A 26,938-nucleotide genomic window follows, 5' to 3' on the forward strand; every position below is an offset into this window, starting at 1 on the left:
GTAAACACTTGTCACTGGTACACAATCAAAAGACAGCAACTACATGGGGGAGCAATGAGCTAGAGGTCAGAAGATGAAAAAAGACATTGGGAAAGAGTCATCTCTATCTTTCCCTATTGCGTATGTGTTTCAAACGTTCTTTACAATCTGTGCATACGACCGCAGAAAAATGTCTTCCCTGTACATTAGATCTTCCACGTCTCTTGTCTGTTATCTTTCAAACAGAGTGCTATCCAAGGTTCTTTTTTCTTGAATATTCCTCTATAGAGAGCTCTGAATAGGACAAATTGTGTATATTCGTTTTACCAGACTAATAGCCAGTGTGCGTACTCAGAGCTTAAACCACCTAAACACAAGTTTTTTCTTTGTACAACATAACATTTTATCTTGGCAAAGCAAGTCGTTTTTGATGGTTCCCCATGCTTCTGGGTGGTGGGAGAGATTTGGGCAACTTTTTTTCTTTTTGAATGTCATATATCACACATAACTGGGGGGCATTTTGATCCACTTGCTCATTAATCCTGCATATCTGTTCTTGTTTCTCTCTCTCTTTTCTCCTTGTTGCTTTCTCTCTCTTTCATATAGAGAATCAAAAGGATGCAGGTGAACAACTGTATATTATACATTGCTAGGATTGTTGAGTTTTCATTGATCTTTGTTTTCCTTTCCGTAGCTCCTTAAGATATGTACTCCTTTATAGAGAGAAGTTGGAGTTGCAGTAATACTTAAGGAGTTAATTTGTGCTGTCTTAATTCCCGTAATTAGTGTTCTCCTTCTCCCCTAAGTAGATCTAGTAGAACAGAAATTCAGTGCCATATTACTAGGAGACGAGACACAGTTTAATCAAGGAAATGTTTACAAAAACATCCCTAAAAGCTACATTTTAGAACTCGGTCCTATTAGCAATCTGGCCTTCTGTTCAAACCACTGTTTGATACCTAAACTTAATCTCATTTTTGTTTTTCATATATTCTGTTTAATACCCTATTCGGGTTGAATTGTTTTCCTGTTAATGTGTAGCTAACAATACAGTCAGAGAGAAGTCATGTTTCTTGTATTATTATTATTTGTTTGTAATGTGGTGATGTAATGAAACAAGAATACAGTTCAGATTTTAAAAACTTTGAAAAATAATTCAGTAAAAACTCGTCAGACATGCCACCTTTTTCATGACTTCTGGATATAAAAAAATATTCATTTGAAATTTCTTAAAATCTGAACTGTTAATTTAATTTATTTTTCTTTGTTTTTCTTGAGTCCTTCGTTTATGTTCTGTGAAAGCAGATTGTCTGGATTTCGAAGTGTTTTTAGAGAGAGAAAATATTTCTGCAATGCATAATTTTGTGGCAAATTCTGCCTTGGGTTGCGTCAGGGTCATCTTTGAGAGAAGCTACCACAAAGTGGCCCAGTGGCTCACTTTTTCATACAAGAATTCCACTTACACCAGAATGAACTATACTAAAATACTAGGAAATCTATTCTTTTAGTTGAACAGTTTGTCGTCCCCTAAGGAAAGCTCACAGCAAATAACTAAAACTGCCTACCCTCCCCTTTGCATAAACAATATTATTAGGTAATCATTTTGTCACAATATCAAGGGCATCCAGTGCTCTTGATTTATACAGAATTTAAACAGATATTTATGACTAATGGGGGCTCTGACAAGGACAGGCAGCCTTACATGCATCAACTTGATGCATCCATAAAGTACAATGGAGGCTGCATCTGCATCAGGCATCAATGTACATTAGCAAAATAAGGAGACAACCAAGAGGGAATGGTACCCATGCCACATGTATATTGTGACTGTCCAGAATTATGGAGTGGATCTTAATATGTCCAGTGAACATGGTTCACTGGTCGATCTCTGTGTTTTTGAATATTCACCAGACATGTAAGGGATTGTCACTGTCAACAGTCCCTTGTGATAAGTAACATAGTCTCCATATTTTGGTTATTCAGCGTATCTTGCATATATCTGTGGATTAGCCATATCTGAGCTACACTAACAAGCTTGCAGTTACATTTTTCTGGCATTCTATATACGTATTTCCCCCCACTTTATTAAAAATGGGTCCGGATGGCATCCGTTGTGTCCATGTTTCAAATTAAACTGTTTTGCTTGCTTTCTGGTCCAGAAAGTATCATGATGTAGTACACCTCAAATTGACACCAAAGGAACATGGTGGGTATTAAAGCCACAACCACATGAAATTCATTCTAAAGTCAATGGGTGACATTCATTGTTGCCCACCAAGCTGCAATGCAGATTTATTATTTCACAATGGAACTTTCCCTTCATCTCCTCCCCAATGTGCCTCCTTTGTACTCCTAGTAATCTGTTCCAGAAGATCCCCCAACTCTCCAGAGTAGATTCTGGGGGCCTGCAAAGAGGATGAGAAGTGGGGGAAGTACAGTCATGTGAGCAGAAATATTCTCACGTGATGTAGAACACCACTCAGTAGAAGAATTCAAGCTCCACTGAATTCTAGCATATCATAAAATGTAATGCAAAAGATTCATTTATATTTGCACATGGAATTTTAAAATACATTGTCTGTTTAGAAAATAGTAATTGCAGCAACCTTTAGGTACATTTCTATAGGTACGGTTCTGCACAGATATCTGAGTAACTTCAATACTAAAGGGTCTCGCTCACTAATTTTCACTGTGGCTATCTTACTCTTCTAGAGAAGGATAATATTACATGCCAAAGTTAGGTAGATTTTAAGAGTGTTCTTGGTGATAGTTCTTGATTTGCTGTAAGTGGCTTAAGGCAATTCATACCGTATTACAGCTTGTAAAACAGAGCATTCCTTGTACATGTATAGTCCTAATGTGATTTGGTAAAAGAATATATTTTGTTTGGAGAAGTCAGAAGGTGTTGATTAGCTGCAAAAGACAACCTGCTTGTTAAATGGAGGAGGCAATGAAAGTAGGCACAATGGAATTGAAGCCAAAATGTTATTATTTGATCATGTAACTAGTAAAGCGCAATCAACCCATAACCGCCTTGCATTTTGCAGACAAAGAGATGGTTATTGCCACTTCTAACACAACGTTGTGAAATGTCTTTAAACCTTTTAGAAGGCAAGCAAAAACAATCTACTTCTGCATTGTTAAAGTGTTGAGTAGTGGCCAGACTACAGTACATGCAACTGAAGCCCCATGTGAGGGAATGAGTAGATTCTTTCATATCAGAGGAATTCCCCATAGGAGCAAAGGAGGCTGGCTTCTCCCGGGACAAGACTATTTCTTTCTCTAGCCCCCTCTCCATTGTTTTAGGCCAGGGGTCCCCAAACTTATCCGGCTTTGGGCTGGTGCCCGCAGCACAGATCACGTGGCAGGCCAGAGACCACGCCCATACACATGCACACACGCTATTTCTGGCTTACTTCTGGGTTGGAAAGGCACCGAAAATAGCTTGTGTGCATGCGCATGGGCCTTCTCTGACCAGGAAGTGCACCGGAAATGATGTATGCACATGTGCACAAGCTATTTCCAGCACTTTTCCAACCAAGAAGTGAGCAGCCATGCCGCGCCTGTAAGAGTGAGTGGTGGCAGCGGGTGGTGGGGGTCATCACAGGCCAGATAAAAGAGGCCTTCGGGCCGTATCCTGCCCCTGGGCCGTAGTCTGAGGACCCCTGTTTTAGGCAGAGGTCTTTCCAGTCACCTGCTATCTGATCCTTTTCATTGAAGGTGGCAGGATTTGAAACCCCAGGACAATCTCCACTCAATCCTCCTGCCATAAAAAAAAAATCAAAAATCCCATAGACATTTAAGAGGGACATACATGGATGCTGATTTCATGCTGTCAGTCAATCTCAGCAGCATAGAGCAGCATGCAGATGCGGGTCCACATCCAGCCAGGAATGGCAATTAAGCTGAAAGGAAGCCAGAGCCTGGTACCAGTCAACAAATATACATTTGCACAGGGCAGACAGAGGTGTCCTCAGCCTATTCCATCACCCCATCTCCATTTAGGGCAAGTATGAGAACCAGTGGCCAGTTTCAGCAGCCAACCCTGGCTATGTTCTCCCAACCATTACTTTCCTATCCAAGGAATCACTAGCAATGAAAGAGTGGAAGTAAGGGTATGAAACACTTTGGAGTTGAATATGAGGAGTGTGTTAGCTACAGAGTTCTCCAGAAAACATCTGGGATTGTTCTACACTAGCAACTGGGTATGCTGCAATGCTACGGCTGTGGCATCTCTCTAGTATGCTGAAGGAACCTGAAGGCTTGGGTTCTAGGAAGCCTTCAGATACAGAAAGCACTGAGAGCCTAAAGGGAGCTAATGTTTCCCTGCTTTTTCTCTCCCAAGATTAGTTTTTAACAAACAAAAAACAAAAAATAAGTCACAGGCAAACTTATAAGATGCCTTCTCTTCCCAGGGGTCTTTTCCCCCAGAGCTGAGAGTTTGCTTGTGATTCCAATCAGGAGTCCAGCTAGAAGGGATCTCCTGAAAGCAGGACAGGAGTTGTGCACAAGACTAGTGGCATAGCGTGGGCAGAATGTGTGCTTGCTTCTATTTATTGTTTCAACGAAGATAAAGTAATTCCTAGACTGTAAAGACAGAAAGTGCTGCAGCGCCGTAGATTATACCCAATCATCACAGGAAAATATCCACAAGGTGGCAAAAATGAGCAGTTTTCAGATAGTGGAATAGCTTCTAAATAGTATTGAAGTTTTCCTGTGTTTTTATACCCACCATTGGTATTGATTTACCCCATATGATACTTGCTTTTCGGTACTTGTACTGAGCAAATATATTGCTTTTCACACCATCCTGAGAGTTTCACTTCTGTGCAATGGATGTGAGAAGAGGTTGAGCATCTCAGCAGGGCAATAAGCTCAGAGTCAATGTGTGAATCAGTACCTCCATATGGGAATGTCTAGCCAGCCACTATTGTTTCTGAGATTATAACGGCCCGCTTTTGAGCTGTTACAATCAGGTAAATGACAACAGCTACAAAAGACATGTAGAAGATGGAGATGCTAATTCCTACAAACTGGTCTCTGCAGGGACACTGCCCATCCAAATGCCAACCAGCCCTGCTCTGTCCCTAAGTCCCCAAGTTAGAGTGAATTAGGTCTCTTTAGTACTCACATATGCATAAATACTAATAATAATAAAGAAATCTTTTTTTAAAAAAACTGCTGTTAATGTAATCCTGAAAATTGTAAGGGTGGTCCTGGAATTTGGACTTTTGTAGTGTGACAGTGTTCCTGGTTCCACCCACTGCCTTTATAACCTAGCATGAAGCAATTTACATCTCATGCCAGAGTTTGGCAGAAGCCATCTATAGGCACTTGTTGGCATCAGTAGGGAATCAGCAGGGGTATTTTAATTACTATTGCGGTGCATGTTGCGGAGCTGTAGGGAAATATGCACAGATCCCTCCCTGGTTGCTTTCAAAAATACTTCTTCCTATTTCCTTTTGTTTTTACAATTTCATTTCAAAAAAAGAAAAATCAGAGTAGTGGATCAATGTGCTGAGAGCTGCACAATCCAATCCATAGGTCATGGGTTTTAATCTGTTTTGTTTTGTTTAAAAAAATACTTGATAAGTCCAGCTGCTATGGCCACTTTGCTGTACACTGTTTTCTTTCTTTATTCCTCTCACTCTCACTCTCCCCACCCTTTTTTTCTGCTTCATTCTCTTCCCCATATTTTTTCTGCTTTGGGCGCCCACTCATGTGCGCAGGCACTCGCAAACAAGCACACCCCAAACTGCAGTTGCGCAACCCAGGCGTGTTTGACAGCTGCAGGATTTTTAAATGCCAATCAGCTCTGAAATATATTTTTCATCTAGGTCACTGTAGGTGTCTAGGTCTGCAGCAACTGGCAGAAATGTGCAGCTGCTGGCAAGTTCAGTAGCTGGAACATATTTAAGGCTGGTGCAGAGTTGAGTTACTGCAGGGCTTGCTGCACAGCTAAGCCGTGTCTCGTGGGTGCAATTGTCCTCTGGCTTTGGTATCCTTTGAGGAAACGCCATTCACGTCGTAACTGAATGGGAACAGGTCAGATGGAAATTGTCTGCAGCGAGATTCCTGACCCATGCATATACTGTATTTGGTGCAAGGGAACGACAGCCTTTTCCAAACATTGCTCTTGTTATCAGCATTCATTGTTTTAGTTTAATATTTTTGGGCGAACACACACAAGCACACACACACACACACACACACACACACGCAGAAGAGGCTTGCCAGGGGAGTCAAAGCTGCTATGCTAGCTTCCTGGCAGGTGGGTTGCTGTTGGGAAGGAGGGAGGGAAGTGGCCTGAAGGTCAGCATAGTGCAAACACACCAGCGGAGCCAAGGAAGCTAACCTACCAGCTCCACCCCACCTACCAAGCTACACAGAAATACACACACACACACACACATATATAACACACACACACACACACACACACACACACACACACACACACACACACACCAAGCTTTCTCAAACCAAGATATACTGTAAAGGGGGTACGATAGTGTCTCTGATTTACTGCTCCCTGATCCACAATGTCTGGGTTGGACCAAAACCTGTCCGTCTGTCCATCCCCCCCTTACAGCATAGTGAGAGCAAACTAGAGACTACAAGAGGTTGGCTTGTTTCAGTGAACTGTTTCAGTGTTTCAGTGATCAGCGAAATGCTTCCTTTCGTGCTATTTCCATGAAGATAGATGTAGCAACAAGGGAGTAACAATTTGCAGAAGCAGCATCTGTCCCCATAGGCTCAGTTGGGAGCTGCAGTGCTCAACCTTGAACCTCTGAAGTGGGGAGCTTCCATCTCAACATAACCGTAGTCTTACTTAAGAAAGGCCAGAAAAAAACCAGTTTTGATAACTTAGGTTACTTACTGGCTCAGTGTTGGACAATCCCTAGTGATGGCTAGTCAGCCATTGGGCCTGGGCCTGGATCTACCATCTTGCAATTAATACAAAATAGAAATGGGTGAGAGCTTCCAAGCTCACCTTGGATTAACATGGAAGTGATCCAAGATCTCCTTTAAAAATCAGATCTGAAATCATTTTTCTGAACCCTTCTGGTGTCCAGAAAAATTACCCACTTGTGACCATCTTATTAAACAGAGTGTTGGTCCATTAGATTGAATGGGGGCAAAGTACAGAGAAAAGGACAGAAATTCAGGAGGCCATGTAAGCCAGCAAGTCTTCTCCAACTCAGAAAGGCAAATAAAGCTCACTTTTCCTTTTGAGGTGAGTTTTAATATGCCCTCAAAGGGCTTTAACCAAGACTAGCCTGGGATATTTTTCTCTCTAAATCAAAGATTATGAGTTGTGCAGATTGCAAGCTAGATAGGATGGCTGTTTCCTAAGAGGCCTACAGCAGGAAAAAGGCTTCCATTTCCAATCTTTTCTTGACTCACAGTGGTTCTGTGAAATTCTGCCCCTTTGACCCATAGTATCATGGGGAGAAAATATCCCCACAAAGGGAAATACTAGACAAAATCAGAAATAATGTGTTTAGCATGAGGCAAAAAACTTTACCAGCATCCCTTCCCTTCCTTAGCCCATGGGAAATTAGACTAAGATGTTTTGGGACATGAATTGATGGATTCATTTCAAGGAAAGGGGAACCATTGCAGAAAAAGGGAGAAAGAAATTTAGACACATAAGTTGTATAGGTATTCCTAACATAAATGTTATAAAGAGCATTCAGAAATTTCATAAAGCTCAGTGAAGCTTTCCAAGTTCTTTTTTACATTATTTGTGAGGAATGTGGACTGAGGTTCTGGCTCAGTAGGGCTGTTCAGGAGAGATTCCTCCATGCATATATGCAATATGTGGAGGGGCAGCCAGACATCACAGCCCGACCCTGACAGCCATGCACCTACTGCTCTTGCCCCTGATATCCACTCATTGACAAGGGAGGGCCTATGTGCTTAGAGCTGCAACTTGGCCCGATAGGCCTCCCCATATTTGTCATCCCAAACACGCCTTGTTAGGTTGCCATGTGGGAAAAGTCACCATATCAAAAGGAAATGAGAAAACTAAGCTTGAATAGCCCTTCTGGTCACCCATTATGGTTATGGCTGACCATTATGGGTACGATGGGCAGATTATTGTTTGGCTTTTGTTTGTGTGACAGAGAGTGTATACCTCTTAGAATGGGATGGGTGGTTCATTAAGATTTGGGATGCCATCCTTCACAAGGGCTTTTCAAATCCCACTGGCTTCAGTGGAATCCAAGCAGGCAAAGTTTGTGTGGGGTTGCTGCCTAAGGGAGCAATCCTAAAGCAACATCCTCTGGATTGAGCCGGCTAGTATCCAGCACATCTCTGGCTGATCCAGGAGGTTCCTGGTGCAGCCAGGCTTGTGGTGGTTTAGTCATTTAGTCGTGTCCAACTCTTTGTGACCCCACGGACCAGAGCACGCCAGGCACTCCTGTCTTCCACTGCCTCCCGCAGTTTGGGCAAACCTGTTGTTTTTGTCCATGGAGTTTTCTTGGCAGGGATACTGGAGTGGCCTGCCGGTTCCTGCTCCAGGTGGATCACGTTTAGTCAAAACTCTCCACTATGACCTGTCCGTCTTGGGTGGCCCTGCACAGCTCATAGCTTCTCTGAATTATTCATACCCCTTTGGCACGACAAGGCAGTGATCAAACATCTTAAGGTCCTCACCCTAGTAAGCTGGAGTATCTTCCCCCATCCTTGGCTGAACTGAGCTTGGCAGGTCTTGAGCTATACTAAGCCGTGAAGAAAGGGTGCTCCAGGGGTGTGATGTGGGAGGTGCCAAAGTGGGGGGAGGACTTAGGCCAGATCCTAAGACCATTCAGCAACCTTTTTCAGCTGTGTCCACCGTCCCTCAGGCCATGTGGTGGGCTGGACTATTTTTTTGGGGGGGGGAATAAACGAATTCCTGTGCCCCCCAAATAACCCAGAGATGCACTTTAAATATAAGCACACATTCTACTCATGTAAAAACACTCTGATTCCCAGACCGTCCGTGGACCGGATTGAGAAAGCGATTGAGCTGCATCCGGCCCACGGGCCTTAGGTTGCCTACCCCTGAGTTAAGCTATAAAGGGTGGTATAACCCAAACCGTATTTTAAAGACTTGTTTTCCCTCTGCCAGGCTTAGGTCAGCTCAGTAGACAGTAGGCCCATAACTGAACGGAGTTTGGATCTGGTGTAAGTTTACGCCAGCTTCATGTATATTGGATTGCTCCCTTACAGTTGCGCTTGACAGAGGCAAATGTTTATACCAACCTGAACATACAGCCCTTTATAGCATTTTTAGAACACTTACAAAATTACAATTTACCAGAAATCATCTTCCTGTAAAGAGCCAAACAATTGGGTTCTTTCTTTGTTTCTTTCTTTCTGCTTTCTTTCTTGCTTTCTTTCCTCCTTCTTTTCCATCTCTGGAAAATGCAAGCAAAAAGAAAAAGGGCTTCTGGCAACAAACCATCTAGATAAATATGCCAGACTCCTTGCAGACAGAATTGTTTAGAGAAGTGCTTTGGCTATTATAATGTTGATCTTGAACATAACAGAAACTATAGGAGAAGTACATTCATCATATAGAATTTGTTGTTGTGTGCATACAGAAATTTTATATATATATATATATATATATATATATATATATATATATATATATATATCCCCCCTAGGCTGATACCACAAACTATATGACAGATGGGTCAAGTCCTGATTTGCAGTATTCTAACATTTGGAATAGCAAAGTAACATATTTGATAGAGCTGGCAAGTTTTTATATATGATTCAACCCAGAATATAAAAGCCACTAGAATTCCAAGTAGAAAATAATGAGCTGGAAACAATCAGAAACCACACATTTTTTTTAAAGAAAGCGAGAGATTTGAGTACATATTTAAATTGCACAAAGAATGCTGTATAGCAATCCTTTTAGCCCAGAATGGTGTTATTTACTTTTTTTCAAAATGCAGTCATTGCAAAACAATTAGTTTCTGTACTTTCTGCTTTTTTTTCAGTTAATAAGTCTCACAATATCTAGAAGAAATCCATAGTAGGCAATATTTCTTGCCACGATATGGGTATAAAAGGCATGCAATGCTATTTCACATTTGACACATGCAGATAAAGATTTTTTTAAAAAAAAAAAACACCACATACACAACCAATTGACTGTACTAAAATCCTGCTTTTTGCACTTGGCTACATGAAATAACAATTAGCATTCGCACTGAATTTTAAGCACCCTAGATTGTGAATTCTTGTAGCATAGAGGAATCTGTCGACTTCAGAAAAAAATGTTTGTTGTCATAATTGTGTAGTACTTGAGTTGACGATAAGCAAAACAGCAGCTATTCCATTTGTACTTTTATCATTTCTGCTTACTTTTCGTTCAAAAGTTTTCATCTTTTTTTGTCACTGTTTATGAAGTCACATGTGTCTTTACTTTTGCTGTCTCTTTACATCATTCACGAACAGCTCGATCGTCAGTGCCCAAGCCCCCAGCTGGGCCCACTCCATCCATTCAAACGCAGACTAACATGATAAATCAGATGCTGAAAGGCATACCTAAGCAAGCACCAAGTAACCGTAATGGTTTTCCTTTCTTTTATTAAATATATCTTTCTAGTTTAGCCTTTTTCCTCATTGATTTGCTATTAGCTTAGATCATAGGAGAGTAGTCTCGACCGTAGGCTTTGAAAAAGAGAAATTTCCTAGCTCAGCGCTTCTAGTAAATAGCATTGGTTTCAAAACGTCCACCTTTTTTTGTCTAGCAATGTCTGACATATGCAACATTTTCAAATATCAACGTCAGCACAAAATAACATTGTTGTTGCATAACATTTTGCATGAGATATGTGAATCTGTATGAATTAAATTTAAGTATGAAATGATTGAGAAGTATGCCGTTTCACTGAGCAGTGCTCCAGTTGTCCACAATATGGTTCTCTAATATGGAGGAGATTATAATTTATTTATTTTTTAAAAAGTTGTCGAAAAGAAAATTAAGCTTGGGAAGAATCTGCATTTCACCTAGAGACAAATTCTTGCAGGTAAGCTTGTGGTTATATCTGCTGGTTCAGCCTCTCCCCAAGTGTGAGTGGAGGATACAGCCCCAAAGGGATCCAGTAGCCAAGGCATTGTACTAGCCACAATGGCTATGTTCCGCCTCCATAGTTGGAGGCAGTGTGCTTCCATATGCCAGTTACTGGGAATTGCAAGTGGTCAAACAACCACACACTCAGGTCTTGCCTGCGGGCTTCGCACCTGGTTGGCCACTGTGAGAACAGGAGGCTGGACTAGATGGATACAAATGTAATAAATTTATATATAAAAAAATACCTCAAAGTAGATTTATTTTTTAAAAAAACAGCCTTTGCGAATCATTAACCTAAGTTTTCCATTGGATGAAAATAATATAATTTATAACAGAACACTTATAAATTACATTTATTTATTTTTGTCTGCTCACAAATGTCACTTGGTGTAATAATGACCTCACTCCCTATGAACATGGAATTTCCAACTTGGGATGAATAGGTAACTTGCCACTTATAATTTGTTTAGTTCAACAATTTATAAACCACATAGTGCCGTGTATGGTAAGGTTAAAAAGATACAATGATCAATTTAAAACCAGTTCAAATTAACCATAAATTAAGAAAACTTGCTCGAAATCAAAAGCTCTTCACCAGGCGGCAGAAGTTCGACAGCGAGGGGAGCTTTCCGATCTCAGCCAGGAAGAAGTTCCACGGAAATGGGCCCACAGTATTGAGCATGTGGTTCCTGGTGGATGGAGCAGTGCGTCCGAGCCATAGGGGACCATGAACAGTGACTCCTCCTAAGACCTCAGTGATCAGGTGGGAATGTTAGGAATGGTTTGGCCCTTAAGGTATCTTCGTTGCTAAGGGCCTTGCAAATTGATTCAAGGACGCTGAGGCTCACCTGGTTGGCATATACACAGCCAGTGGAAGGATATGCTCAGCTCAAGTTTATAGCTAATGTTTTCTAAGTTCTTGAGAAACACTGGAAATTGTTTATAAAGGCTGACCTTATTCAACACTGACCTTAAGGCAGCAATGCCATACCCATGTGCTTGGGGGAAAGTCCTATTGAACACAGTAGGGCAAACTTCTAAGCAACTGGATTGCATTGTCAGTAAGATTTGTCTTAATAGTCTCATGGACTGTTGTTGTTTTGTTTGGTGTGTATTTTTATGCTGTAAACCGCCCTGTGATCCTCGGATGAAGGACGGTGTAGAAATTTTATTTAAGAAGAAAAAAAGAAAATAATCACTTAACATAATTGGATATTCAATAATAATAACAACAATAATAACAACAACAATAATTTTATTATTTATGCCTGCCATTCTGGATGGGTTTCCCCCGCCACTCTGGGCGGCTTCCAGCAGAACACCAAAAACAGAATAAAACATCAAACATTAAAAACTTCCCTAAAGAGGGCTGCCTTCAGATGTCTTCTAAAAGTCAGATAGTTGTTTATTTCCTTGACACCTGATGGGAGGCCGTTCCACAGGGAGGCCCTCTGCCTGGTTTATCTGGATAACCATACTGTAATCTATAGTGTGCCCTAAATAAAGCGTTCTTCTACCTAACTACTACGTAGGAGCACTGGGCACAGCACATTTTGGCAGTCCTTGTGTTTTGTCACTATCTCGAGGCTCAGTGAGAGATCTGTTGGTGTGGGTATAGTTAGAGTTTGCTAATGCAATTCTTCCCCTTTCCTAGAAAAAGAGGTGCCGGGACTCACCATGTGACAATAACTGCCTCCCTCGTTCTCTAAAAATAGCAAGGGTGCCCACCTGAGTGGTGCCGGAACTGAGTTCCGGCGAGTTCCAGCCGAAGAAAAGGCCTGGTCTTCCCTCCTTCCAGGTGGTTTGGAGTGCAGCTCCCATCAGCCCCTGTTGAAGTGGCCACAGTGAGCACCGTAATGACACACAAATGTAGATGTAAGCTGGTGTAACACCACTGGTGTCAACTGGGATGAATTAGCTTAAATCCTGTATTCTAACGTTCCTCATTTCTGAATCAGTTTAGATAATGCTCAAAATCACAAACAGTGTTTGAGATCCCCAGGACAACCATATGTATGCATAAACTGTGAAATCAGATGTTCCCTATGCAGATAAGACCAAGATGCTGTCTCTAGGAAATGCATTTTCAAGTAGTTACTTGATACTGCAAAGTAAAACAATTTGTACCGCATATTTAAATCCAAAGCTGGAGCACTGTTTTCATGGTATAACAACAAACGTGGCTTTATGGTTTGCTCAGTACTAACTACATAGCATTTTAACCCTTGCATGAAGTAGAGGTTCCTCTTTTCTTTCTTTTTTAAAAATTACTATTATTAATTACCCTGGGATTTTTCTTTTCTGTTCTGTTCCTTTTTTTCTTTCTTTTTTTAAAGCAACCAATCTGTTGGCCTTACATTGAGCCTATCCTGTCTCACTCCATTTTAATTCAAGTTCTTGTACTACAGAAAATGTAGGTCGGTTAGTCACACCTGCCAAAAAGCTAGAAGATACAATTCGCTTGGCGGAATTGGTAATTGAAGTCCTACAGCAGAATGAAGAGCACCATGCAGAGGTGAGCAGCTGTGGCCTAAACATTTCTGAGTGGGGAGCTATTGGACCAAGTGTCATCTCTCTGCGTATTGCACCTCTAATTCTTTATGCCATAGGGTGTGAGCAAGGCAAATCTACCCCCCAAAATAAAACTAGATATCACTAAAAGGAAAAATAATTTTACAGGGAAAGATATTTAAGACTACAATCCCCTACACACGTACCCGGGAGTAAAATCCTGTTGACCTCATGCTTTTGAGTAGACGCATATAGGGCTCAACTGTAGAAGATTGATTAAACAACTATGGGCATAATTGCTTAACCATCACTTTACATGCTTTTTCAGTTGGGCTGGGGTTTAAAGAGGCAGTTCAGTTATGGATCGTACCCACCAATGGTCAGATTCTATTCTCAGGCTCTGTTCCAATGTAACATTTCGGAGAAGATTACCTGTGGAGAAATCCATAGAGAAAACATTACGTCGGAACGTTAAAAACTTCATGGATTTTGCAGGAGAGATCTGCAATAAGAGAATCTGATTGCTGCTGTTCCTTGCAAGAACAGAACCCCAAAAGGATATACTTTGCATTCCAATATAATGTGTTTTTGCCTGGGTTACTCCACTTGGTATACCTCAGCTTTGAAGTCAGTTTACCACTAATAATTTTATGTTGATTTATTAAATCATTGTGGAATGCAGCAAAATTTGGCCAATTTTCTTTTTCTTTTAACTGCTGAATAACTACAACATAAAAGGTTTCTAATTTAAGAGGTGGGCTAAGATGAGTTGAGGTTTGAGTTTTCTTGTTGTGCAAAAGCCATATTATATGTACCAAACAGCCAATAATAGAAATTAACCAATGAATTGACAACTGCCCAGGTTAGGTCAGGTCTCTATAGATGTTCAGTTGTTCATATGCTTTAATATGCAAGGAACTAAAGCATGCACAGCAGGGCCCAAGAATACAGCTTCAGTTACTATTTATGTTGCCAGAAGTCTTGGCACAACTTGTGCCTTTCAGTGAGTAAGTTCTCCAGCAAAGGGAGAGCTGGTTTAGTTGCCACTCTTAAAGCAGCTTAGAATTCTGTTAGGATTTTAAAGCACACATGCATTAATCCAAAAAATGAAATTCTGACTCCTAAGTAGTCAGTGTGCATTTGCCTTCATGTGGTGCCAGGATTTCATCCCCCCCCCCCCATATACAGGTGCATATATGAAGTTAAATTTGCATGTAAACTCATATCCAATGTTCTTTGAAAAATGTAGTGATCTGTGATAACCTTTTTTATATATAAATGATCCTCTTAAAATTAAGATAAAACTATCCTTTGTTTTTAAATTTTAACACTGCAGCGTTAATTCCCCATTTTCTCCTTTCCTTTTCATTGACGTTTTTATATTGTATTAAATACATTTTAACATAAATAATTTCGCCATTAAAAAAAACAACTACCATCAATCAGATGTCTAATAAAAGCAGAGTAAAATTAATTCATTTCTAGTGCGCAGCAATCCACGAGTCCCAACTAATGCCTGATTGCATATTTAAATTTCCTCCCTGTTTTTCTACTGTTCATTCAATCTTGGATGATCCTGGCAGGGGAAAGAGGTATGTGACTAAAGTGAATGAGACAAGTCACCTCCTGTCATATTTTCCTGCATGCCCTCTCGGTGCCATGTTTCCTAAGGGGATCTTCCCTGGGTCATCCTTGCTTTGTAACTCTGGAGCCAAGGAATGTAACAGCAACCTCTGTCGGAACTGCTTGTGGAATTGTAGCCCTACATGGCAGGGCCAATGTGGGGTGAAATTCTCCAGCCCGTGCATGTAGCGATGGATTTATTTTTACAAGCACTGCAGTTACATCCCAAACACTTGTCCTACCTGCCTGGGCTCTTTCCTCAGCCTGTTTACCTCTGTTGCTCACCGTACACCGATCTCTATATACGGTAGTTTCCCGCTGCTGGTAATAAAAATAAATGCCAAAACTATTAGCTAGGATAGCTATAGCCTTCCTCTGATTTTGTTCATCGTGTGTATTGTTTTGGTATACAGTATATATAAATATATATACAATATGTACATATGGAGAGAGTGTTGATCCAAGGTTCAGGAGCGGAGCAAATTCTGCTTTCCTGTTGTCGAAAGGCTAGCCATGTTAATTCAGAGAGCCTCCCAGCTCACTATCTCGCCTTTTTAATACACCTTGTGAAGGAATGAGAAACCTGTCATTGTTCGATAGCAAGACAATGGCAACAACTGATACAAGTGGCCAATGGCTGTGACTTTGAGGCATAGGTTCTGTAAGGAAAGCAGTTCACCACATGTTGAGAGCTACCACATGGAACAATGTTGGCAAGGGACATGTCTGTAGCGACCAGTACACACGCACACAATTCTGCTAGTCCAACGTTACCCAAGTAGAATGCAGATGGACCACTGGCGAACAGCAAGCCCACACAGGACCCTTAGTATATGAGCCCACCTTGACTGAAAGTAGTTATCTCTTAGAGCAGGGCTGGGGAACCTAGAATCATAGAATCATAGAGTTGGAAGAGACCACAAGGGCCATCCAGTCCAACCCCCTGCCAAGCAGGAAACACCATCAAAGCATTCTTGACATATGCCTGTCAAGCCTCTGCTTAAAGACCTCCAAAGAAGGAGACTCCACCACACTCCTTGGCAGCAAATTCCACTGCCAAACAGCTCTTACTGTCAGGAAGTTCTTCCTAATGTTTAGGTGGAATCTTCTTTCTTTTAGTTTGAATCCATTGCTCCGTGTCCGCTTCTCTGGAGCAGCAGAAAACAGCCTTTCTCCCTCCTCTATATGACATCCTTTTATATATTTGAACATGGCTATCATATCACCCCTTAACCTTCTCTTCTCCAGGCTAAACATACCCAGCTCCCTAAGCCGTTCCTCATAAGGCATTGTAGCACTCTAGTTGCTGTTGGACTCCAGCTACCATCAACCTCAGCCAGCATTGCCAATATGCAGAGATGATGGGAGTTGTAGTCCAGCAACACCTGGAGGGCAACAGATTCTCCATCCCTGATTTAGAGAATCAATGCAAATCTATTTGGGATTTTATAGCTCAAGAGGACTAATGTGCAACAGAGGAATCCTAACCCCTGACCTGCCATGCTGAAGGAGGTTAGGATGTGGGCAGTACCTGGATTTGCTGGGATCTACTGGCAAGGCGCTGGGAGCTCTGCCACCATTGAGGTTCCCACTGCACCCTCCAAAAGCATGGTCTCTAGTGGCATCCCCACCAGCGCAAACCCTTGAAATGGGGTGTTTCAGGGAAGGGAAGGGGGTTAGCTTGCCTGGCCAAGAAATCTGCTGGATCTTAAGTCGACCCAGCTATCCACAATTGGCCTGATCCAGGCCTTTCTTCTCTGCAGCAGTGACTTTTACACTCTGTTCAGCCCTGCTGGGAATTAGGATTCCTCCATAAAATAAGTAAGTGTAGTGTAGATTGCTGATGTTATAGATGCTATGGCCAGTTGCCTTTCCCCCTCGCCCTCCAGAATTACCGACTTTGTACCATCAAAAAGACAAAACAGAAACACTCCTTTCTCTTACTTTCCATGAGTTTTCATAGGTACTTTTCACTTGAGGTTCACTGAAGACTTCGCACGCATCCTTACATCACTTACTGACAACCATTTAAGACACGGCAGCATGAGCACATGGGGAGGGTATTGTAGAATCCACAGTGGATGAACACACCTGTTAATGGGCACACCTTTTAAAATTCCTTATACCAAGTGTAACCACACAGAAAGGGAAACAGCTGTCTTGGGGGGGGGGGTATTGAAACACCAGGAAAACTATTTCTCCCTAGTTCATAGTTCGTTTGTTAACAATTAGCAAGCGCAAAACACTCCTCACCCCTGCCTCCCCCCCCCCACATACCTGCCAAGTTGCTGTAAGAGAAATAAGGGACCGGGTCAGAAATAGCAGACCGGAAGTAGCGCTGACGCCATTTTGGAACTGGGCGGAGCATGCTCAGAAGCGACTTTTGATGCTGCTTTGCCCAGTTCCAAAATGGCCGCCGCGCCAGAAGTCGCACTGCAGCCATTTTGGAACTGGGCAGAGCAGCATCAAAAGTCGCTTCTGAGCATGCTTCGCCCAGTTCCAAAATGGCCACCGCGCCAGAATAAACCGGGGAAAAACAAAAAAATCCAGTTTTTCAACTAGGAACAGCTGGAAAAACGGGAATTTCCCGGGGAAAATGGGAGACTTGGCAGCTATGCCCCCCCAAAAAAACCCAGAGAACAATGAAGGTTATCATTAAATATGTGTTGTACAATTAATTCCATTTAAGCAAAAGGGCCCTGAACTGTGTTGATGAACAGTTGCGAAAGCTAAAGTTGCTGTTCAGATCCCAACAGACATCTTATAGCCTTTAAGTCTATGCCATTTGTCTCGTTTTTTGTAAACATCCCCCCCCCCCGGCGCCGCAAAACCAAGTAACAGGGCATTTTATAAGGCAGTAGCTACCATAGGCAGTTTCAGTACTGCCGTTCTCTCTCCTTATGTATGTATACGTAGGAGTATGTATATATGTATTTTACCTCCTGGGAGGCATGCATATATATACATGAGTTCCCATGGGTATGGAGGGGAATTGTAGGTGTGGTGATGTAGAGAGGACACTTCCTTTCCATGCTTGGGACAAAGAAGGTAAGTAGATGGCATACTAAACTTTTCTTTGTTGAACTGGATTGTTGAGTAGCACCATGTTACTTCTCTCATTTTGGAGAAAGAACAGGGCAATAGGCTTGGCATGAATGAACAGACTTACTAAGTGCAAGCTAACTGATACTTAAGCATTTTTCTTCGGAAATGACCGTGATCCTTTCTTCTGAATTTCTAAAGAATTAGCTCTCTCTCTCTCTCTCTCTCTCTCTCTCTCTCTCTCTCTCTCTCTCTCTCTTTTAACTCATAGGTATGTTTATTATGTGTGGACATTATTACTGATAGGTATCTTCCACTGCTGCCAATCCAGTGTGATTTATAACACGGTATTTTAGTCCAGAAGATAAAGCAAACCCTATAAAGATAACAAAAGCAATCGATAACCTGAGCCAAACAAAGCAGGAAATTGTCAACGCTGTGCACTATTTTGTCAGGGAAGAAATACAGAACTTTTAAGGATTACAATCCCTTGAAATCTCCGAAAGGAATCTGATGGGCCATTGTGGAAAGCAAAATGCTGGACTAGATGGACCTTTGGTGTGATCCAGCAGAACTCATCTGCATGAAATTTCCGTAACAACTAGTCTGTTAGAATTAAATTTCCCCTGAAAATCTGGATAGGATGCAAATCAGATACTTGTGCAAATCAGATATCTACAAAGGCGACATTAATAGAAAATAGTAAAACGATTATAGCAATTACATATAAAGTAATATAGAGCTCTTAATGTTAAAGTGTCATGGAACTATAATGCTATATAGCGATTCAAATTTATATGATCTTAAACCCTCACACCATGCCTTGATATTTCATACTATGGATCCCTTGGCACATATCCACATAGGAGTTTTCTGTGGGAACCAGGACAAAAAAACCAGTATCTGAACAAAGAGAGCCCCTTTATGTCTGAACTGGCACATCAGAGGTACAATTCCTCCTGCCTTCCTCGGGCCTTCCTGTTAAAAATTAATATAATCCATGTCAGGGAGCACTACTTGTAGTAAAAAAAAAGGATGCCTGAGTAGGTTAAGGAATAGTTTAGAATGAGAAAGTTGGCAATTTGGGCCCTTCAGTGAATCATTCGAATGTTGATTATTAATTTCTGTTAATGTCTCGAAAATAATGCATTGCAAAACAAAGTAGGGGTTCAGTCCATCCATTCATTTCTATTTGAATCGTTTCCCCCATCCACTGATTAAAAAATATACCATTGCAATTGACATGATTAATCACTAACAATTTCTGTTCAGTTGTATGTACTTATTCATTTTATGCACAGTGTTTCTTAGCCACCTTCCAGCAAAAATGTCCACAAAACATTTCTAATTGAAGACATGTCTAATTGAAACAGTATAAAACAATCATTTAAAACTACATAAATCAGCAATTGGAAATCTGCTGTTAACTCAAGAAATGACTGGCAGAATAAAGAGGTCGTCATCTGCTTCTGAAAAGAGCTTGGAGAAGAATACATGGATTGTACAAAACTAAGACATTCTCAAAGCAGGCCCAATGGATTTAAGCAGTGCTTTTTTGTTTTAAAGATGTTTAGAGAGTACTCTAATTTTCCTACTCATATTGAAATACTGCCCCTCATTGAGGCCAAACTTAGAATCACAAAATGTTTAGAGGTATGCATACCCCTGCACACACACACCCCAGAAAAGAAACACTGGATTTAAGTCAGTTGTTGTTTTCTTGGTCCTTGATTTCAGTGAGTCTACTCTCTCTGAGTATGACCTAGTTGGATACAAACCATAGAACTCTCAGGGATGCACATTCCATAACTCTGGGGCCACCACAGAAAAGGCACTGCTCCTGTCAGATTGACAGTGTTACCTCCTCGGAGGATGGAACACAGAGCAGGACCGCATTGGCAGATTTAAAAGTGGCTGTTTCATCAAATATACTTAGCCTTTTCCTCACTGTCAAGTCTAACTTTTTTTCTCCCCTTGGTAAATGCTAATGACATTTTTTTTTACCTTGTATAAACACCAAGCTGTTGAATAGTTTCCGTATTGCCTAACAGTTACAAGGTCCTGTTGATAGCTCCACTCATACTGCATGTTCCTAAGCAGAAGTGATTTTAAACACGCATGCATGTGTTCCAAACACATTCACATCTGAGTCATGTATGATGTGAATGTCACTTCAGAAAAGCTGTACGGTGAATTCTCGAGGACCCATCCGCATGACAAAAGAGTTACTTCACTGATATTTCTCGGTTTTCAACTTTAGATTTATTTCCTGCTGTAGGCACACCCTGGCTTGATGGTTCTTCTAATGCCAACCTTCTAAAACTGGGTGGTAATTCTTCCATTCTAAGTGGGGCAAACCAGCTCTAATTACTTTAAAGGTTAAATGAGTTAAATTAAGGTAGGGATCTTTTTTTTAATTGATTGGTTGACTTTGCATTGTTAATGTGAGGTGTTTTAGGGCCAGTCAATTCCCGTGAAAGTGCTGTTCTCACATTGCAGTTGTCAGTCCAATTCTAGATGGATTTTTGACAGCATCGTGGGAAAGAAAAGGAGAAAACCCGCAAACACAGTGAAGAAACTCCCAGATGTTTTATATTTTAGACAAAGAACTAGTTTACCCCTGTAGCAAATAGCATGATCTAAAAGGAATTGAATGGGTTATTGTAAACTGAACAGGCAGGCATCCTCTGTTGCATTACAGATATGTAGACGAAGTATGCAGTTCTGATTCAACGCTCCTGGAGAAGTTCCTGCCAAAACGTGGCAGGGGCTTGATGGCTACACCATATCTGCACTATGCGAGCGTTTTGCACTGCTGTTCTCTTTACAATAAAGCTAGTTTCCAGTAGGATCCCCATTAGTAGTTGTTGTTTTCAGAATGCCTATTACGTGTGCGGAAATGCACTGTGGTTTAGGATATCACTAATACTTCTTTCACTTTCCCCCCCTCCCGTACTCCATTTAAAGGCCTTTGCTTGGTGGTCAGATTTAATGGTTGAGCATGCGGAAACCTTCCTTTCCTTGTTTGCGGTGGACATGGATGCTGCGCTAGAGGTCCAGCCCCCTGATACCTGGGACAGCTTTCCACTCTTCCAACTTCTAAATGATTCGCTTCGTAGTGACTGTACGTATTGCATTTGGACGTTTAATGTTCATTCTCTGATAGGGCAAAACAGTTGTTTCCTGGTTCTTTGTGGAATAAAAGCGGCCTTTGCTAATTCGTTTGACTCTCAGTGGTTTTGGAAGAAAGGCATTATTGTTTATTCATGCTCAGGGAACTACAGTGGTACCTCAGTTTACAAACACAATTGGTTCCGGAAGTCTGTACTTAACCTGAAGCATACTTAACCTGAAGCGAACTTTCCCATTGAAAGTAATGGAAAGTGGATTAATCCGTTCCAGACGGGTCCGCGGAATACTCAACCTGAAGCGTACTTAACCCGAAGCATGGGTGTAATTGGTTACGGAAGTCCGTACTTAACCTGAAGCGTACTTAACCTGAAGCGAACTTTCCCATTGAAAGTAAAGGAAAGTGGATTAATCAATTCCAGACGGTCTGTGGAGTACTTAAACTGAAGCATACTTAACCTGAAGCGAACTTTCCCATTGAAAGTAACGGAAAGTGGATTAATCCGTTCCAGACGGGTCCGCGGAATACTCAACCTGAAGCGTACTTAACCCGAAGCATGGGTGTAATTGGTTACGGAAGTCCGTACTTAACCTGAAGCGTACTTAACCTGAAGCGAACTTTCCCATTGAAAGTAAAGGAAAGTGGATTAATCAATTCCAGACGGTCTGTGGAGTACTTAAACTGAAGCATACTTAACCTGAAGCGAACTTTCCCATTGAAAGTAACGGAAAGTGGATTAATCCTTTCCAGACAGGTCCGCGGAGTACTTAAACTGAAAATACTCAAACCGAGGCATACTTAAACTGAGGTATGACTGTATGTACTTTACATATGTAAACTCCTCAAAGACAGTATCAAACCTTTCTATTGCCTCATTGAAACCAGCTTATAAATGAATAGCACCAGCCAGTTGGTTGGTGGTGCTTGTTAGCAATGCTTTTTGTTAGCGTGACTGTGTTGAGGCCATCAATTTCAGTAGGTATACTCTGAGTAAACCTTAGCTGAATACCACTCTGCATACATAATAAATGGGAGCGAGAACCACATGTGCCACTGCAGAGTTCTACTTCAGTTGCTCATGCAACCAGAGAAAGAAGTCATGTTTCACAGAGAAAAGCAGCTTTGCTCTGTGGTAGCATGGACAGCCGTAGTCAAAACTTCAGTGAAGGAATGTGCAGGAATTTATAATGCATGTGCAGATTGCTGGGTTGGGGTTTTTTGTTTATTATGGCTACCGTATTCTCCTTCCAATTTGTTCATAGCAATAGCTCGTTGATGTAAGTTAATGATTCCCAGCTGATGAATCAGAACTATCTAGTTAGGATGGGGGGAGGCCTACAACCCTCCAGATCCGGTTGCACTAAAATTCCCATCATTCCTGACCATTGGCTATGCTGGCTGGAGCTGATTGGATTTAGAGTCCTGCATTGTCTAAAGAGCCACAGGTTCCCAAACTCTGATCTAGGTTGTGGGAACCTGCAGGCAGAGAGTGTTGAGCATTGCGTGGCAAAAAGATGTGAGTGGGATTGGGGTTTGAAGAGGGTTGAAAGGTGAATCTTAAATAAATACAAATATCTATGAAATAACATCTGAGCTTGCATCTTACAAATTTCATGATGAGCACTGGGTGCAAGCCTAAGGACATTCTATACCATAAACTTGAACCCGTTTAAGACTGCAATTAAACCCCATTGAATACTGTGGAGTTTGCTTCCAAGCCCTAGGCTCTGGCTCACCCCGCAACGAGTTGAGCTCCCATTGCTCGGTCCCTGCTCCTGCCAACCTAGCAGTTCAAAAGCACGTCAAAGTGCAAGTAGATAAATAGGTACCGCTCCAGCAGGAAGGTAAACGGCGTTTCTGTGTGCTGCTCTGGTTCGCCAGAATGACCTGGAAGCTGTATACTCTATAAAGCGAGATGAGCGCTGCAACCCCAGAGTCATCCACAACTGGACCTAATGGTCAGGGGTCCCTTTATCTTTATCTTTACCTTACTTCCAAGCAGACCTGCATCAGGTTGCAGTTTCCCTTCAAGGACACATGGAAACTGTAGTTCCAAAGAGCTGGATACAGGGATTTTTCATGGCATTTTTCACACTCATAAAAAACTACAGTTCCCATGATGCCTTGGTGTTCAGTTTATATCTACAGTGGTACCTCTACTTACGAATTTAATGCGTTCTGAACACACATTTGTAAGTCAAAAAAAATTGTAAGTCGAATCGCGTAGGAATGCATTGGGAGAAAAAATTCGTAAGTCAAAGCAACCCTGTCTAAAAATTCGTAAGTAGAAAAAATCCTATCTAAACTGCATCCAAGATGGCAGACGGAGCTCCATTTGTAAGTAGAAACATTCGTAAGTAGAGTTATTCGTAAGTAGAGGTGCCACTGTATTGTTTATATGGGATCAAAGATCCAAGGATTTAAAGTGACGCACCTAAGGAAATCTTAATCGGTACAAAGCATCTTCAGCATTTTTGTACCCAGTACTAAGAACACAACGGTTTTGCTAATACTTGTGCTGCCACTAATGGGTATGATTTTATTGTTTGCTTATTTGAAGGGAAATGGTAATATTGCAGTTACTGAACTCATAAAAATCACTGAAATGTAGAGTAAATAGTTTGGTGGCAAAGCCTTTTATTTGCCAGGACCTTTTCTAGCTGAATTGTTTTGCCCTGTAAAGTATTGTTTTGAGCTCAAATATTTATGCTGTGTGATAAATATGACAGTTTGGGTTGCTGCGAAAGACTTCTTACCATGCTTTTATTTATTTATTCTAGATAATTTGTGCAATGGAAAATACCACAAACATCTTCAAGACCTGTTTGCCCCACTTGTTGTTAGATATGTCGATCTCATGGAATCCTCAATTGCACAGTCAATTCACAGGGGATTTGAGCGGGAGTCATGGGAGCCAGTAAAGTAAGGAAACCTCCTTTGATACAATTGGAGTTTTCGGGTACAAGAGGACTCATACGCAGATGAATTAGTAAAACAGTAGATGCTCTGTGAATATATTTTTTTTTGTTTGGGTGCATGAAATAGAAGGTCTTGAAAGAGAAGTCCACTGGTTTTATGGAAGACTTTATAGCTACTCTGCAGTATATTATGCATTGTTAACTTTGGATTCTGGAATGCATAGGTAGAGCATGAGTGAAAGTTCTCTCATTTATCTCTTTTTGCTCTTCGTAGCCCAACTATTAAACACTTAAGCATAGTGCTGTATTCTTCACTAAGCGATACTAACCACTTATGATCTGACGTAGGAAAAGCTGAATCGTGGGTCAGCTTCTTTCCATATCATTCTTGCTAGCGCTTGGGATCACTTACCACACGTGAGAGGTCAGTTGACAAGTGGTAGGATTCGCCTTGCTGCTTGGAAGGATGATGAAGATGGCCAAGTCACTCGGGGCTGAGAGAATTCTTTTCAGAGTATTTGGCTGATCTTTGAGTTGATGGACAGGGCTAGTGAAATGGTTCCTTGCCACCTGGCTCTTGGCCTCAGCTTGCAGCTAATGGAATTCCTGCAGGTGATGTGGGACAAAACTGCTAAGAAGCAACTCCTATCCCACTGCCAGTAATGCATAAATGAACCTACATCTTAGACTCAAGCCTAAATCCAGGTACTCAAGAGTAACTAAACTAGTTGGTGCACCTGAGCCTTGTGATTCTAACCTGCAACACTTATTTTCCTTATGAAAGAAGCAGGGGGAAACATATTCTTTTCCGTATTCAGTTAAGGCTGATGCCTAGTTTGGGTTACAAATGCAGTATTATTGTTGTTGCTGCTGTTACATCAAAAACTTGATGGCATGTAAAAATCCTGATCCCATTGAGTGGTTTTCTAATAAGTGCCGTGTTCCCAGTACTCGTGTGAACTGACTATGAGTTTCTTATTGGGAAGCAATTTCTTCTTTTGACCCTACCATCAAGCAAAAAGCATTCAGGAAAAAAGATGGAACCTCCAGGGAAATTTGCCCAAAGGTGGAATTGCATGTTACTTGCCAAGGCAAGTAATGAAACCGTCAAAATCACCTCTAAGGGGCAAATGTGCTTCGTGGGGAGGCTCTTTTCACCAAAGAAAACTGGTTCTTGTCTCAAAACATGTTTGGAAAATACATTAATTAATAGTTGCACCATAAAAATTTTGTTTTACATTTTATTTTAGGCAACAATACTGAAACATATACTTGAGAGATAGTGCACACATCTATGCACTTTGTAGTTTTAAATGAATTTAGATTTTCCTTTTTTTAAACATGCCGTTCGGTCTATTAGATCCAAGCCAGAGTCCACAATTTATTTATTCCACATTAGTTCCATGATCTGCATAATTGAGTTGTTGTTTGCAGTCACTTTTTTTTCCTGCACATGTTCTCTTTCTTATAAAAGTCTGCTGCTTTTGAATAGCAATCTCTGTTTCTAAATTAATTCAGGGATATTTAATTGTATCAGAGTTGCTTACCTTGTGCATGAAGATCTATTGATTTTAGTGGTGATGTTGTGCAGGAAAGCTGCGCAGGGCTTTCTCTTTATATGTTATCTTTAAAAGTTGTATAAAGGTGGGGGTTTTTTGTTTGTTTTTAGAAATGCCCTTCAAGCCTAACATGGCCACACTCCAGTAGCAACTGGCATATCTAAGTCCCATTGATTTCAGCCAGAGACTTGAGGATGTAGTTAACTCTCCTGTTAAAATCTAAGGGAATTAAACGTGTGTCTTTGGCTGAATCATGCCATGCGGTTGCGGGCGGTGGAGGGATTACACTTGTCTATTTATACCAATCTTTTGTCAGCTTCACTAAATTCTTACACTGGATTTGTATTTAAAAAAAATTCCTTCAGTAGCACCTTAAAGACCAACTAAGTTTTTATTTTGGTATGAGCTTTCGTGTGCATGCACACTTCTTCAGATAGGTATCTGAAGAAGTGTGCATGCACATGAAAGCTCATACCAAAATAAAAACTTAGTTGGTCTTTAAGGTGCTACTGAAGGAATTTTTTTTATTTTACTTCGATCCAGACCAACACGGCTACCTACCTGTAACTGGATTTGTATTTGTATGTGCCATTTTTTATTCACAAATGAAAATGTAAATTCATGAAGACTTTGTTGGATTTTGAATATGAAAAGAGAGCGATCCAAATCAGGAACAGGGGCTGCTGCTTGATGGGGGTGAATGGTGCCAACAAGTGGAAGAGGAACATAGAAGCTGCCTTATGCTGATTTGGACCATCTAACTCAGACACCGACCATGGTTCTCCCGGACTTCAGACAGCAGCCTCGCCCAGCCCATAACTGAAATACGAAATAAAGCAATTGCAATAAAACAACATGGCAATTAAAACAGTGGACACCGAAGGACACCAAGGAGTGCAGATCTTTGGACTGGCCACACAGCACTGCCGCCAGACTGCACGGATCTGGGCACTCTAGCTGTGCCCTAACAAACTTGGCAACATTGCAGGCAATTCTGGAGCACGCCTCACAGATCTTCCATGCAGTCACCTAAGCCATCTTCAGCTGGCCCTGGTGATTCCCAGGCTGTTTACTCTGGATGAGTTCTGCAAGCCAGTAG

The 26,938-nt window shown here is 41.3% G+C and overlaps 1 protein-coding gene across 3 annotated transcripts in view; it reads left to right on the forward strand.

The window, feature by feature from the left end:
- CADPS (calcium dependent secretion activator) overlaps positions 1-26,938 on the forward strand; it is a 384,452-nt gene that overhangs the window by 267,499 nt on the left and 90,015 nt on the right. For 2 of the 3 annotated variants that reach the window (XM_035106762.3, XM_035106769.3), the window contains exons 17-20: positions 586-603; positions 13,465-13,571; positions 21,200-21,356; positions 24,143-24,284. In XM_035106762.3, the coding sequence (XP_034962653.3) occupies positions 586-603; positions 13,465-13,571; positions 21,200-21,356; positions 24,143-24,284 (424 nt within the window). Of the gene's footprint in view, positions 1-585; positions 604-10,437; positions 10,549-13,464; positions 13,572-21,199; positions 21,357-24,142; positions 24,285-26,938 lie in introns of all 3 variants that reach the window. The other variant, XM_088662501.1, reaches the window with a different exon arrangement.

Source organism: Zootoca vivipara, chromosome 2, assembly GCF_965207765.1.
Source record: "Zootoca vivipara chromosome 2, rZooViv2.hap1.1, whole genome shotgun sequence".
Classification (NCBI taxonomy): domain Eukaryota; kingdom Metazoa; phylum Chordata; class Lepidosauria; order Squamata; family Lacertidae; genus Zootoca; species Zootoca vivipara.